Below are 13,320 nucleotides of genomic sequence, written 5' to 3'. Positions count from 1 at the left end.
AGTTATTAAATCAAAATTCCTTCATTTCCTTATTTCAGAAGTCCTTGAGCCAGAGATTTATACATAGTTGCTTCAGGCAGCAAGCAACCGAATGTAGTCATTTCGGCAATACTAATACTACCCAGACGGTGTGGTCGGCAGCTTACTGGCAAACCCTAGCTCCTACTTGATGACTTCTCTTAGTTCTACAGAGTTTCTTCTTATTTTCATCTGGCTTTTTCTGTGTGATGTTTTATCTTTTGCTGTAATGTTTACAGCACATTTCTTTATGTACTTCCCAGTAAAGCAAACGCAAAGAATGCTCCCCTTACTTGCACTGCTGGGCTTGTGTGCATGTTGGATGCAGGTGTTTCACACAACACAAGTGTGTGTGTCGAGTTCTTTCATTCCTGTGTGACTGTACAACTGCTGAGCATTCTCACACTCTGTCAGCTTCCTAGAATCAAAAAGCTATCCTCACTCCACCAGCGTTCCTTACCCTAGGACAGCATCTGCGTGACGTGGATGCAGTCATGGACTGAAGGTGAACTCTTGACCCAGGAGGACCTAGGGCAGGGTTTGTGAAAGTCCCATTGCCAAGGTCAGAAATCACCTATCCTGTTACCACCCAAATGACTTTACAACGGGAGCTTGTTCCTAGACTGTTAGTCAGTATAGCTGTTAAGAGAATATTGCAGGGTAAAACAAACTTTCTGCATCCTTGTTACCTAGAGAATCAGATTTTAACCTTCCTGACATTGTCTGTCTTTATAATCACCAGCTGCTGCATCCTCCTCATGCATGCCCTAGATCCCTTGCTTTTTAGTTTGATAGAGTCAAAGCTTACCTCTGTAACTGTTTTGTTGTGTTTTTCTCCCTCCCACCTCCCTTTTATACTTCCTTTTAGGCCAGAATGGAATCTATGAATCGATCCTACACTTCACTTATGCCCCCTCTGTCCCCTCAAACTAAGATCATCACCCCTTATACTGCCTCACAACCTTCACCCCCTCTGCCTCCTCCTCCACCACCACCTCCTCCTCCTCCTCCTCCGCCTCCACCACCACCACCTCCTCCTCCTCCTCCTCTCCCTAGCCAGTCTGCACCTTCTGCAGGCTCATCAGCCACCATGTTTGTCAAGTACAGCACAATCACCAGGCTGCAAAATGCAGCTCAGCATTCAGGGTCCCTGTTTAAGTCTCCGCCACCCCCAGCGATGCAACCTCCGCCTTTGGCTTCACAGTCCCTCAAGGCTCAAATTGTGGTGCCCCCCAATGGAGTTATTCCTCCACCCCCTCCTCCTCCACCACCCCCAACCCCTGGTTCAGCCATGGCCCAGTTAAAGCCAGTGCCATGTGCCCAGTCCCTGCCACAGTTCTCCCAACCCCCTCCACTGAAGATTCATCAAGTTCATCAAGTGGCACCTCCCACACCCCCACCAGCTCCTCCCATCCCTGCAGTTGTCCCTCCTCAAGCACCCCCTAAACCCCTAGTGACCATTCCTCTTTCAGCCAGCACCAAAACTGTACCATCAGTAGTGGCACAGGCTGTACCACTCACCCCTGCACCTCCAGTGCCCCCAGCAAAGAAACAGCCAGCTTTCCCCATTTCTCACATTCCACCCTCTCCCCCTGTTCAGACTGCTCCATGTCCACCACCAACACTACCCAAGCAGCAGAGCTTTGGGGTGAAGCCACCCCCCTCTCCGTTGTCCCCCATGCCCTCAGTTGTGAAGCAGATAGCCAGCCAGTTTCCACCCTCTCCCACTCCTCCTCCTGTGGACTCACAACCCCTAAAACCCCTCCCAGCAAGTGTCGCCCCACAGTCTCCTCCTGCCGTGAAAGCAAAACCCAAGTGGCAGCCCAGCTCAATCCCTGTCCCTTCCCCAGATTTCCCTCCTCCCCCTCCAGAGAGCAGCCTGGTGTTTCCTCCTCCACTTCCTCCAAGCCCGGCCCCAGCCCCACCCCCACCCCCACCCCCAGTGCCACCCGTGGCTTCGCCAATCCCTGACAAAGGTGGATCTCCAGGCAAAAAGCCAAGTAAGATGTCCAGCCCTGGGGGAAAGAAACCACCCCCAACCCCACAGCGCAACTCCAGCGTTAAGTCTGCCGAGCACCCTGAGCCCAAGCGACCCTCGGTAGACAGTCTAGTCAGCAAGTTTGCACCGCCAGCAGAATCGGGATCTCCCCACAAGGAGACCCCGCCTCCTCCTGCAGCGCCTCCCAAACCTGGGAAACTACACCTTTCTGGAGTCAATCTCCCCGGAATCCACCAGCAAGGGAGTGTGTCAACGACGCCTTCTGTTCTGAGTGGGCGTGGAAAGGACTCCGTAGTGGAATTTCCATCTCCTCCATCCGATTCTGACTTTCCACCCCCTCCACCTGAAATAGAGCTTCCTCTGCCCCCTATTGAGATTCCAGCCATATTCTCGGGAAGCACCTCCCCCAAAGTGGCAGTTGTTAATCCTCAGCCACAGCTATGGTCTAAAACATCTGTGAAGAAGGCCCCGCCCACCCGGCCCAAACGGAATGATAGCACCCGCCTCACTCAAGCTGACATCTCTGAGCAGCCAGCGATGACCACAGTTGTGCCACAAGTGCCCACCTCTCCCAAATCCAGCCTTAGTGTCCAGCCTGGATTCCTAGCTGATCTTAACAGGACACTGCAGCGCAAGTCTATCACGCGGCATGGCTCCCTCTCCTCTTCACGAATGTCCAGAGCAGAACCCACAGCCACCATGGACGACATGGCACTACCCCCACCACCACCAGAGCTGCTGTCTGACCAGCAGAAGGCTGGCTTTGGAGGCAGTCACATTTCAGGCTATGCAACCTTGAGAAGAGGACCCCCTCCCGCTCCCCCTAAAAGAGACCAGAATACTAAGCTCTCAAGAGACTGGTAGCCACAAGACTTAATATCTATAATCAGTTCTACAATCAGTTTACCTGATCATCTTTGAATCCAGGTGTTCAGAGCCTCCTGATATGTTGTTCAGGTAGTGTCCAGCTGTATGTGTGTTGATTGTGTGTATATACGTATGTATACATCTGTGAATGTGTATATATGGAGAGAACTGATTCTATTTATTTCTTTTGCCTCCTAATCAGAAAAGAGGGTTTTGTATATTTTGAGTGGAAGGAGACATAGGAGGAGCTATGTTGTCACTTAGAATTTGTTTATCATATGGATTGGACCAAAATCTAGAAGGTATTTCATAACTGTCTGCCCATGTGCCACTGTGCATGTGTTATAGAAGAAATAGATGGACAGTTTCTCAGTTTGAGGATATCACAAGAATGTTTGCTAAATCCGTAGGGCTTTTTTGTTTTTTTCCCAGTTGGCTGAATTTAGAACTGCTTAACTGACACTTGAATTCTACATATAAAGGGGCACTTTAATTCAGGAAAGCCTTCCATAGACAGAACGGGTAAATGGCGCAGGAATGCTGAAGACACTGTGGTTGTACATAGGAAAGTCATGGCGTTCTAGTTGCAATAGTTCTGCCATGACCCCAGCCACATCTTGAGATGTCTTCACAGGTAAGCTTTTTGCCTAAAACACAAGGAATATCTAATGCTAGAATCCTAACTACTTTCAGTAGTTGCAAAGCTTCATCAGTTTGGTTTCAGGAGTCTTGCTTTTTTGTAGAATGTCCAGTACACACTGTAATGTACTGCCCCAATTATGTCTTTGAGTCACTTATTTACCTTTGCATATAGTGTGTACATTACAGACATTTGAATTTGTGGACAGTAGAAATATGAAATATACTCCCTGTGCCCATTGTAGTACATTATTAAAAACAAAGTCAACTTCTGCAATGCCTTCTTTACAAGTTGTTCTCCACGAGAGATAAAGAGGACAAGACAGTATCATTCATCATGTTTTAATGCAAAGAATCCATTTGGGATAGGACTATCATGATCAAAACGAGTTTTCACAATTTCATTCATAGCTACTGAAGCTGCTAAGATCTTTTCTGTTTAGCTTGAGTGTAGGGCTTTTACAGGTGGCCAGGTGTTCCGATGGAGCAGCGTCGTAGTCCACTTAAAGCAAGCACATACTGACAGCTCTACTATGTTCACAGTGTTCTCTGCGCTTTTGGTACATGAGAAAAGTGTGTACTTACCAACTTAGAGTGATAGGTTGATGGGAAAGAAATGCAATCCTAGTTATTTTTAAGCAAGAGAATGAAAACTGTCCATCCCACTTCTTACAAATGAGCACATCTTGTAAAGAGTCTGTGCCTGCTGTAAAGATAACCAGTGCCAGATGCAGAAATCTTTTGGTCCTGTCCCTCAAGCAGAAAGTAACGCTAATGAATCTGGATAAAGAAGATAGTCTTCACACTGTGTGTCAAGTTTCACTACCCTAATTTCCAGTAAGGAACTGCGTCATAAAGATGTGTAAGCGGCACCTCCCACACATCTCCAGCCACTCCTCAGACAGCCATGCAATTAGGGGAAAAAGACGAAAAGTCATTGTACTTTTAAAAAACCCTGCTTAGATTTTTTTTTTTTGATCTTTGAAATTGCTCACCAAGTATTTATGTGCTTACAATTCTTATGATTATGAAATGATCTTTAACATAACTGCAGTTAGTTTCAACGTGTACCACAAATGTATTTAATCTGAATACAGATGCCAAGCCACACTGAAGTACTTCCTCATGCCCATCAACCTGCAGTTCTCCATTCAATCTACAGAAAATCAGGAGTGCAATCAGTGATCCCTGGGGTTTACCTCTAGGGTGTTTCTGTTTTCTTTTTAAATTAAGCTAGCTAGGCAACTTAAGATTTCCTTGAGTGCAAAAATCTGTACCTCCAATCTAGATTGAACCCTAAATCAACAACCTTCATTCTGTCAGTGTGGACTCTCTGGGAACCCCCATGTCCTTCCTTCATTCTGTCAGTGTGGACTCTCTGGGAACCCCCATGTCCTTCCTTCATTCTGTCAGTGTGGACTCTATGGGAACCCCATGTCCTTCCTTCATTCTGTCAGTGTGGACTCTATGGGAACCCCATGTCCTTCCTTCATTCTGTCAGTGTGGACTCTATGGGAACCCCATGTCCTTCCTTCATTCTGTCAGTGTGGACTCTATGGGAACCCCCATGTCCTTGGGAACCCCCATGTCCTTCCTTCATTCTGTCAGTGTGGACTCTATGGGAACCCCATGTCCTTCCTTCATTCTGTCAGTGTGGACTCTCTGGGAACCCCATGTCCTTCCTGAAGCGCTGTCCATTCTAACTCATCATGTGACAGCATGCAGTTTCTTTATAGTTCTCCAGAGACAGGAAGAGCTGTTAATTAAAAACAAAACAATAAACCAAAGTGCCACATTCCAATTTTTTTTTCTCACTGCTTAGTGCTGACATGTAGTTTTCTTTCTTTTTCTCTGGTGTGTCCATGGACAAGACCTACTGCCAGCCAACACTAGTTCTGTGCCTTCTTCGACAGCTCGCACAGCCTTTTTGGGCAGTGCAGGGCCTGTGGAGGCTGCCTGGACACTAACAGTGAACAGAGTGAAGGACCTTTGCTCCTGAGGGCAGACAGATAGGTGCTTTTCGGAATTGGTTTGGTGACATCCTCAATTTTTATTATATAGTAATTTCAAGTCTCTTAGTACTTAAAGTTTGGGCACCAACTCTGAAGCAGCCAAACCTATTCTCAATAAAATGAACTAACGGTGATCCACAGGTGCCGGCATGAGTACACTGTATATTAAGTCTCCCCAGCTTGGAATTTAGTCCCAAAAGTAAAAATATGCTTTCTCTCATCTTTTAGTCACCATAATTTTCATTTGGAGGAATAAAGGTCTGTTTCAGACATCTACTTAACTATATAACACTTTTTTTCCCCCAATGTCTAAACTTTTAACATAAGAAAGATGGCTGGATCTTAAAGATTATCAAAAAGATCTATTTTCATTAGACAATGAAGAGAGATAACAATGGGTTTCTGTTTTTGCTTTTTCTTAAGTCGTCCAAAATCAAGGTGCTCTGACCCACTGATGGTATATCTTGCAATGGGCTGAGAACTGTTTTGGGTCTCTTCCCTGTATTGTACTTTGATAAATTAGAATTGAGAGGTCACAGTAATTCTAACAGGGTAACAACTCTAAGGTCTGGATCAACAGAATCCAGGGTTCAGGAGCTGGGCAGCAGTGTGACCGGTTCCTCAGACTTCCAGCAGAACATGTTGTCACCCTTGCTACTCAAATAAAGCAGTTTTATGTTACAAACACGGGGCAGTGTTTAAGCAAATAAACCCATTCAAAGAATTTTCCTTATCACCAAAACTAGCAATATAACTGATGAAATTCCAGATTTTACCCCAGTTTAGAACAAGTAAAACAATGCCCTGTATGGTTGTGTAATGGCTTTCGATAAGACTCGGATAATTGTTTTTGTTTATACATGAAGATGGCTTTCTTTTAAAACAAAAATGTCCTTTTCAAATTACAAAAATCTTTTGAACCATTAAGTTTTTAACTTTTTATTATCTGTTATATGTGACCTCTCTCAAAGTTGACCCAAAGGGAAATGCAAGGTGGGGGGGGACCCCACCATCTTTCAAGATGGTCCTTTGAAAACCTAGTGAAAACATGTTACCCTTTAATACTCTACCATCAAAACTAAAGTGTGCAGTGCCCTTAGGGGTTGATATGTAAAAGACAACTAAAATTTAAGTAATATAATGTGTTGGAGGGCAGGGGGCTCTGGTTTGCTCTGACGTAAACCATCCTAGACAGCTGTCTGCTATAATCCCCAGTGCCTTGAACTCTTTAGAGGAACGCATGTAAAAACAACAAAAACAACCAAGTAAACTTTGAGGTGCTAATAAGAGAGGGGACAGGTAAGTATTTCTGAACTTTTGGCAGAAATGGAGGGGGATGACTGTCTTGTATTACAGGAGAAGTTTTCATCCACCTAAATGGAGTCTGTTTTCTACCAAAGATACTTAGAGAAGTGGCTCAAGTCAAGAGCTGGCCAAATTTGGGAGCTTGTTGTTTATAAGCTATGAATTTCAAGCAAGTGATTGTTAAAGCATCAACTTCTTAGGAAGACAAGGGAAACAGGGAATACATTTTTAGAAACTATCCATTCGTTAAATTTGTTACAATTTAATACCAAAAATGCTGGTTTTCATATTCCACCTCCTAGTTTTTCCTGTATTTGTAAATAGTCCCCCTAGAAAGTAAGCATTAATTGGAATGTTTGAAATGACTTTGCTTAGTTTTATTATCAGCCACTTAGTGAACTCTTTCTCCAGAGCAGAGATAAATAAGGTAAAATATGATTAGCTTGTGCTAAGTGTTGTAAAAATACTGTTTGCTGTCTTCACTGGGTTGTTGTCTCCTTTCCCTGGTTTTTTTTTGTTTGTTTGTTTGGTTTTTTCCCCCAAAAATGGAGTCCAGGCTCACTCTGACTTCTAGCTGTGGGAATTTTGTCATAATACATACAATAGTATACTTTTTAAGGCATGACGATAACAAATGTACCCGAAAGAGGTCATTATTCAGAAGATTATGCACAATTTGGTAAAGATGAAGTTGTGGTTTTCTTTCAGCCTTTATTATTTTCTTCTGCATAAATGTACACTCATTTCATCATGTGCCTTGCTCCCTGACTGTACAAAGCTGTACACACACACACATATATATACACACATATATGAGAAAGAGATATATTCATTCAGTACTACTGATGATGATTTTTGTTCTGCTGGATTAAGTTTCTGGGTTATAACTTGCCACTTGTCATAAACTGTTGTAATGGCTTAGGACAGTGGTCGGATAGACAGAGTAAATTTGTTTTTGTAGTTGCATATTTTATGTCATCAAGCCCAATCATTAATTTAAAAAAAATTAAATAGATTCCATTTAAACACAAGGATTTTGAGTGTTCTGGATGAATACCACTAAGAACCTGGTTTTATAGGGCTGGAGGGATGACTCAGCTGTTAAGAATGCTTTCTGCTCTTCCAGAGGACCAGAGTTCAGTTCCCAGCACCCACGTCGGGCAACTCAAAACCACCTATAACTCCAGCTCCAAAGGATCCAATGTCCTCTTCTGGCCTCCAAAGGCACCTGAACACGTGTGGCATACATGCATAATAATAAAAATAAATTCTTCAAAGAACCTGGTTTTAAAGCTTGTTGTGTCAGGATAAATTAAATATTATAGGAGAATTAACTACAGTTCAGAGTGTTTTGCTTCTTTACAAGCCATTAAATATTACTAATTAGGGAGTGATTAAGGGCTGAAGAATAAAGGTGTTTGCCAAGAGCCCTGATAATAGGAGTTCAAATCCCTGGAACTCAGGTGGGTAGAAAGAACCAGTTCACACAAGTCATCCTCTGCCTGTGTACACATATACAATAAATGTGTAAAAATATATTTGTAAGATGGGCAGTGATAAAATGAGCAGTGGTGGTGCTTTAATCCCAGCACTCAGGAGGCAGAGGCAGGTGGATCTCATTGAGTTCAAGGCCAGCCTGGTCTACTGATGAGAGTTCCAGGACAGTAAGGGCTACACAGAAGAAAAATTCTGTCTTAAAACCCCTCCTACCCCCACAAAATTGTGTGTGTGTGTGTGTGTGAGAGAGAGAGAGAGAGAGAGAGAGCGCCTTTCTGAGTATATGAGCTAGAACTATAACTTAAGAATGTTGTGAACCAGCATGTGGGATTACAAACCAAACCCAAGTTCTCTAAGTGCTGTTAACTGTTGAGCCATCTCTCTAGCCCTTGATCTTTTTATTTTGTATAGAGTACAACTGGGTAAAAACTAATGCCAAAAAGGATCCCCCTCCTCCACCCCTGCAATGACTTGGAAGTACAATTATGTATGGGACTGCCATATCAAGTGGCATATGTTTAGTTACAGACTGCAAATCACCTGACTATCATCACACTATAATAAAAGTTATTCATCATCTGTCAATGCTACCAGTTGTGGACCCTTTTATTTATAGGGAAATCTTTTTCTTGAGAACATTCTTTGAAAATGAGCTTTTCCCATGGAACTGACACAGGCAGTGAGGACTATGGACTTGTAAGGCAGCAAGAGCTGGAGCAGTGTCCTCACTCTGGAGATTACATTTACTACTTAGACAAATCACTAGAAAACTTCTGTAGTCAAATTATCATCTGGGATCTTAACCAACACTTATGTTTTTAATCAACCTCATTCCAATGATGGAAAAATTTACACTTAACAAAACTTAGGTATATTTGGAAAAAGCAGTTTTTTAATTAAAGTATTTCAGGCACCAAACTTATTAAAGGTTCGACACTATTCAAAGCCTTAAGTAAGTAATTGAATAGTACCATCAATGCTTAGAACCATGTTAGAAAGAAGCAGTGAATACATAAATAATTCTGCCAAGACACTGGGATATACTTCGTGTGATTTTTATTTGGGTCAAGTTCTTAGTACACAGCAGTAATTATTCCAAATACAATTTAAAAATTAGGTGAATGTCCCTCACTCTTCTGGAGGTGCTCAATAGCACACATAAGGAATGTTACTGGCAACACTTGCCCACTCAAGTTGCCTGAATGGTTTTTACTCAGTACCACCAACTCTCTGGGAGCTGTAAAGTGTTAACTGGCCAGATCATAAATTGTTGACATTCTTTTTGTAAACCATTTCATTAAGAAAAAAAGTACATGGACACAAAATATGATTAAAAACTGCTTTTCCGTAGAATTCTGGACTTGCAAAAGAGGCTTCAGTTTAATGTGAAAATAAGCTTTTTGTCTTACAAAAAATGTAACATATTTATTAGCAAGGTTCATTTACACAGCTATGCCCTGTCATTTCATTTTTTTTAATAGAGATTCTCAATTAAAAAAAAAAGAGCATAAAGTAAAATTAGATAGCAAGCTCAATGCCTCCACTCAGTGACTTTGTTACGGCTCTCTCCGCTCTGCTTCTGCCAGTGTAGAACTAAATATAATGCGTTCTTACTACACCGCTGTATGGAAATGTGTCTCCGAGTGAAGTTTTCGAAGGGTAAATGATTATTTCTACTCAGGCTGCACTTAGGCTTGAAGCAATGGGAATACTTGGGTGGTTATTTATCAAAACATGGCATATCTTTTCAAGTGTCATCCTAAAAACAGGAACTGTTGCTTTCTAAAGAAAAATAAAGCACATTTAATTACAGCAGTTGGTACACTGGGGAGAAGACTGAGTTCCAAGAACTAAATAGCTGTTTATCTGAAACAAAGCATTTAACCCCATTGTTAAAGTGACTGGAACAAGCATTTTAAGGCTTATGAGTTCCAAAATTAACAGTGTTAGAGAAATGTCACCTCCACACCCATCAGTTCCTGGTCAAAACTATTCAGAAGTAAACAACTCCCACTCATTTCAAAGATTTAACAATCAATCATTTCCTCACCAAAGCCCTTTCTAGAAGTAAAGATGGCCTTCAGGACACACCATGTTCTCTCCATAAGGAGAGAGGGTAATAAGGTAAAACATGAGTTATGCTGCAGGAAGGTGATCTTTAAAGAAAATGAAAAGTGAAAAATAAAAGCAAGCTAACGTTTTGATGCCCCATGCATAAGAATCATCATAAACTGTTAATAAGTCCAACTACACTGCAGATATCCACTGTGGGGATGCACACACCAGGCTCTAGCTGGGCAACACAGCAATAGTAAGGGTAAGGTAGATGCCACCCAGCGGCTTTCAGGAACAGCAAAATCAGCAGTCCTGTACCAATCCCAACATGGGAACAGCAGGTGCCTCTTAGGAAGAGAGAAGGAAGTAACCAAAAGGAAAATACTGTAGGAGACATCTTTAAAAATTCATATTTATTCCAAACACAGCAGGCTGAAATCCCTTGGATCTAGATTTCAAAACATTGGCACTATTTTTGTTTCTAATTTGCCTTGGCTATAAGGTCAAGCACAAGAATGTATTTTCACTCAGATCCACTGACCTTCAAATATTAATAGCAAAAAAGAGACAAATATCCAGTTTTTTTTTTAAGTGTAATCAGAAATCTCAAGGAAGACCAATGCCTTAAAAGCACCTGTGACCTGGAAAAGCAGTTGCTTATTGGTCAGCAAAGTTTCAACATTCATTTAAAATTTCTAATATCAACTGCATTTTAGTTTATGGGCAAATAAATGGGAAAATTTACAATAAAATAGGAGATAACCTCACAGTATTAATAGCATGCAATCTACAAAATATTACATACATTAAAAGTCTCCAATTACTGTAGGCCTAGTTCACTGTTACAGAGTTTATCCTTCCAAGACAATTTATAGAATTCAAAATTGTAAAAATTCAAAAGATGAAAAAAAATTCAACAGATTCCATTTTTTTGTTTTTGTAAAATCGCATCAGTACTCAGTAATACAACTGGAAGGAATCAGCTGACCTGTGGATTCCCCTAGTGCAAGTATCCAGCACAAAGTGTTCTCTGCAACCTTAACTCAACAGGTAAGCTGTATTCCTTGCCCACCACCAGCTCTTTCCTGGGTTTCCAAACATCATCTTGCGAATCCACTAAGCTTGCTCAGCAAATGGCTACTTAAATAAATAATTAGTGCAACTATCTTCAAAAGTTTCCAGGTACCAATACAAGCAAAGTTAAACATGTGCATATATGGTCTTGCTGTGCCCGTAATGGAGCTAAAGTTCCAGGGACATCCAGGGACATTATCCTGAAGATAGGCAATATGACCTAACAAAAGCATCAAGTGGAAAGTATACTAGAAGCATGTTAAAGATGAATCCAAAGTGTTCAGAAACATCTAAAAGTATAATGGCTGAAGTATAATGTTTAAAAAAAGAAAAGATAAAAAGGCTGATGCCTAATATTCTAATGATGCTCCTGCTTATAATCCTAGTTTTGGGAGGCTAAAGCAGGAGGAACAGCACGTCTGAAAACAAACAAAATCCTGCAATTTTAAAGCAAAAAAAAACAAGTCTTGGACAAGAAACTGGTTGAGTCTCAGTTACACAGCAAAGCTCAGATAACAGATCTTAGTGGAGTTAGCTTATGCCTGTACGACCTGCTTTTCTTCCCTTCTACAACACTTATTCATTTTTCAACCAAATTATCCTAGCATCACTATCCAGGACATTCAAGGCCTGCATCTTAATTAAACATAGCGATTATTTCCTCTTTTAAGCCTTCAGGTGAAATTACCAGGTCAGATTCTTTCTGGTCTTTTCATGGGACTGGTAAGAATCCACAGGGAAGCTTTGGTTCTAACTACAAACTGGCCCGTCACCATGGTATTCTGGGCAGCAACACCCCTAATCACAGATGTGATTGTTAAAGCCACCAGATGTGCAAACACCACTAAATATAAATTAATCGTAGGTGAGGGAGTTGCCCATTATCTCAGAATCATACTGACTCTCATCAGAGTGACTGGGTTAAGTATTTTGTCTTTTACACTACACTCGAGTCTGAATCACGAGGTGCAGATCTTCCTAGGATTGTCTACTTTAGAGTCCAATCTGTTCTAGAGCTGAGAGAATAAAAATGACTCCACATCAGCTAACACCGCCACCGACAGCAATCCAAGGGCACAGCAGCACCTGTCATTCCCAATCCAGTGACTGTCAAGAGACCGGACACCAAGTCTCTTCTAAAAAGGAGAAAATGTTTTTAAATACCAAAAGGGCAGGAATAACTGGTCTGACTTCCTGACCTAAGTCCTTCCTGAAGGAGCACTTAGGGCCAAAGGCTGGAGCTCTTCCCTTCAGAGCCTTAGGTAGCTTTGTGTCCAGTCCTCTACCTCAGTACAAGTATGGATCACATTTCATATCAGGTTCACTGGCTGTTATCAGCAATGCAGCCTCATGCAACAGTACATTAAAATCAAACTGTGGGGACTGTTTGGGAGTGTGGGAATGTTTGGAGACTCACATTTGTCATCCTTACGATCTACAAATAGGACAGGATGCAAGGGAGTTCAGTATTAACTCACCTAGCACACTCCAGTGCTAAGAGAACACAGGATTTACAGTGTTAAAAACAGCCTTTGAAACAATCAAAAAGTAGTTAAATATGGTATCTAAACACTAATTCCTTCCTCTTCGCATGAAAGAAAGTAAGGGGCACGGGTGTCCACTGGGACATGAGACTAACCCCAAGGCAGAGGCAATGAATATCCAATGTCACAGATTCTGAAGAGAAATCCAAGGGTGTACAGTATTCCTGAGAAAGAGCCCAGACTTTTCTCAAGCCAGTCTTGGTCTGATTTGTTTTAGCTCTACGTTCATGTTGTTATGCCTTCCATAGAATGAGAAATGGTCACATTTTCAATCCAGACAGTGTCGTGCAAATAACAGCAAGAAGATCCA

The 13,320-nt window shown here is 41.9% G+C and overlaps 1 protein-coding gene across 4 annotated transcripts in view; it reads left to right on the top strand.

Moving 5' to 3' along the window:
• Positions 1–8,120, top strand: part of Raph1 (Ras association (RalGDS/AF-6) and pleckstrin homology domains 1) — a 79,381-nt gene extending 71,261 nt beyond the window's left edge. For 2 of the 4 annotated variants that reach the window (XM_041659502.1, XM_041659503.1), the window contains one exon: positions 887–8,120. In XM_041659502.1, the coding sequence (XP_041515436.1) occupies positions 887–2,881 (1,995 nt within the window). In that variant the 3' untranslated portion in view covers positions 2,882–8,120. The remainder of the gene's footprint in view (positions 1–886) is intronic. The other 2 variants (XR_005974943.1, XM_041659504.1) reach the window with 2 other exon arrangements.
• Positions 8,121–13,320: the final 5,200 nt, after the last annotated feature.

The sequence above is a fragment of the Microtus oregoni genome, unplaced genomic scaffold (assembly GCF_018167655.1).
Source record: "Microtus oregoni isolate MIOR12 unplaced genomic scaffold, Mior012 000010F_ref0000083, whole genome shotgun sequence".
NCBI lineage: Eukaryota > Metazoa > Chordata > Mammalia > Rodentia > Cricetidae > Microtus > Microtus oregoni.
The sequence above is the reverse complement of the archived record's forward strand: the minus strand, read 5'-3'. Positions and strand labels throughout refer to the sequence as shown.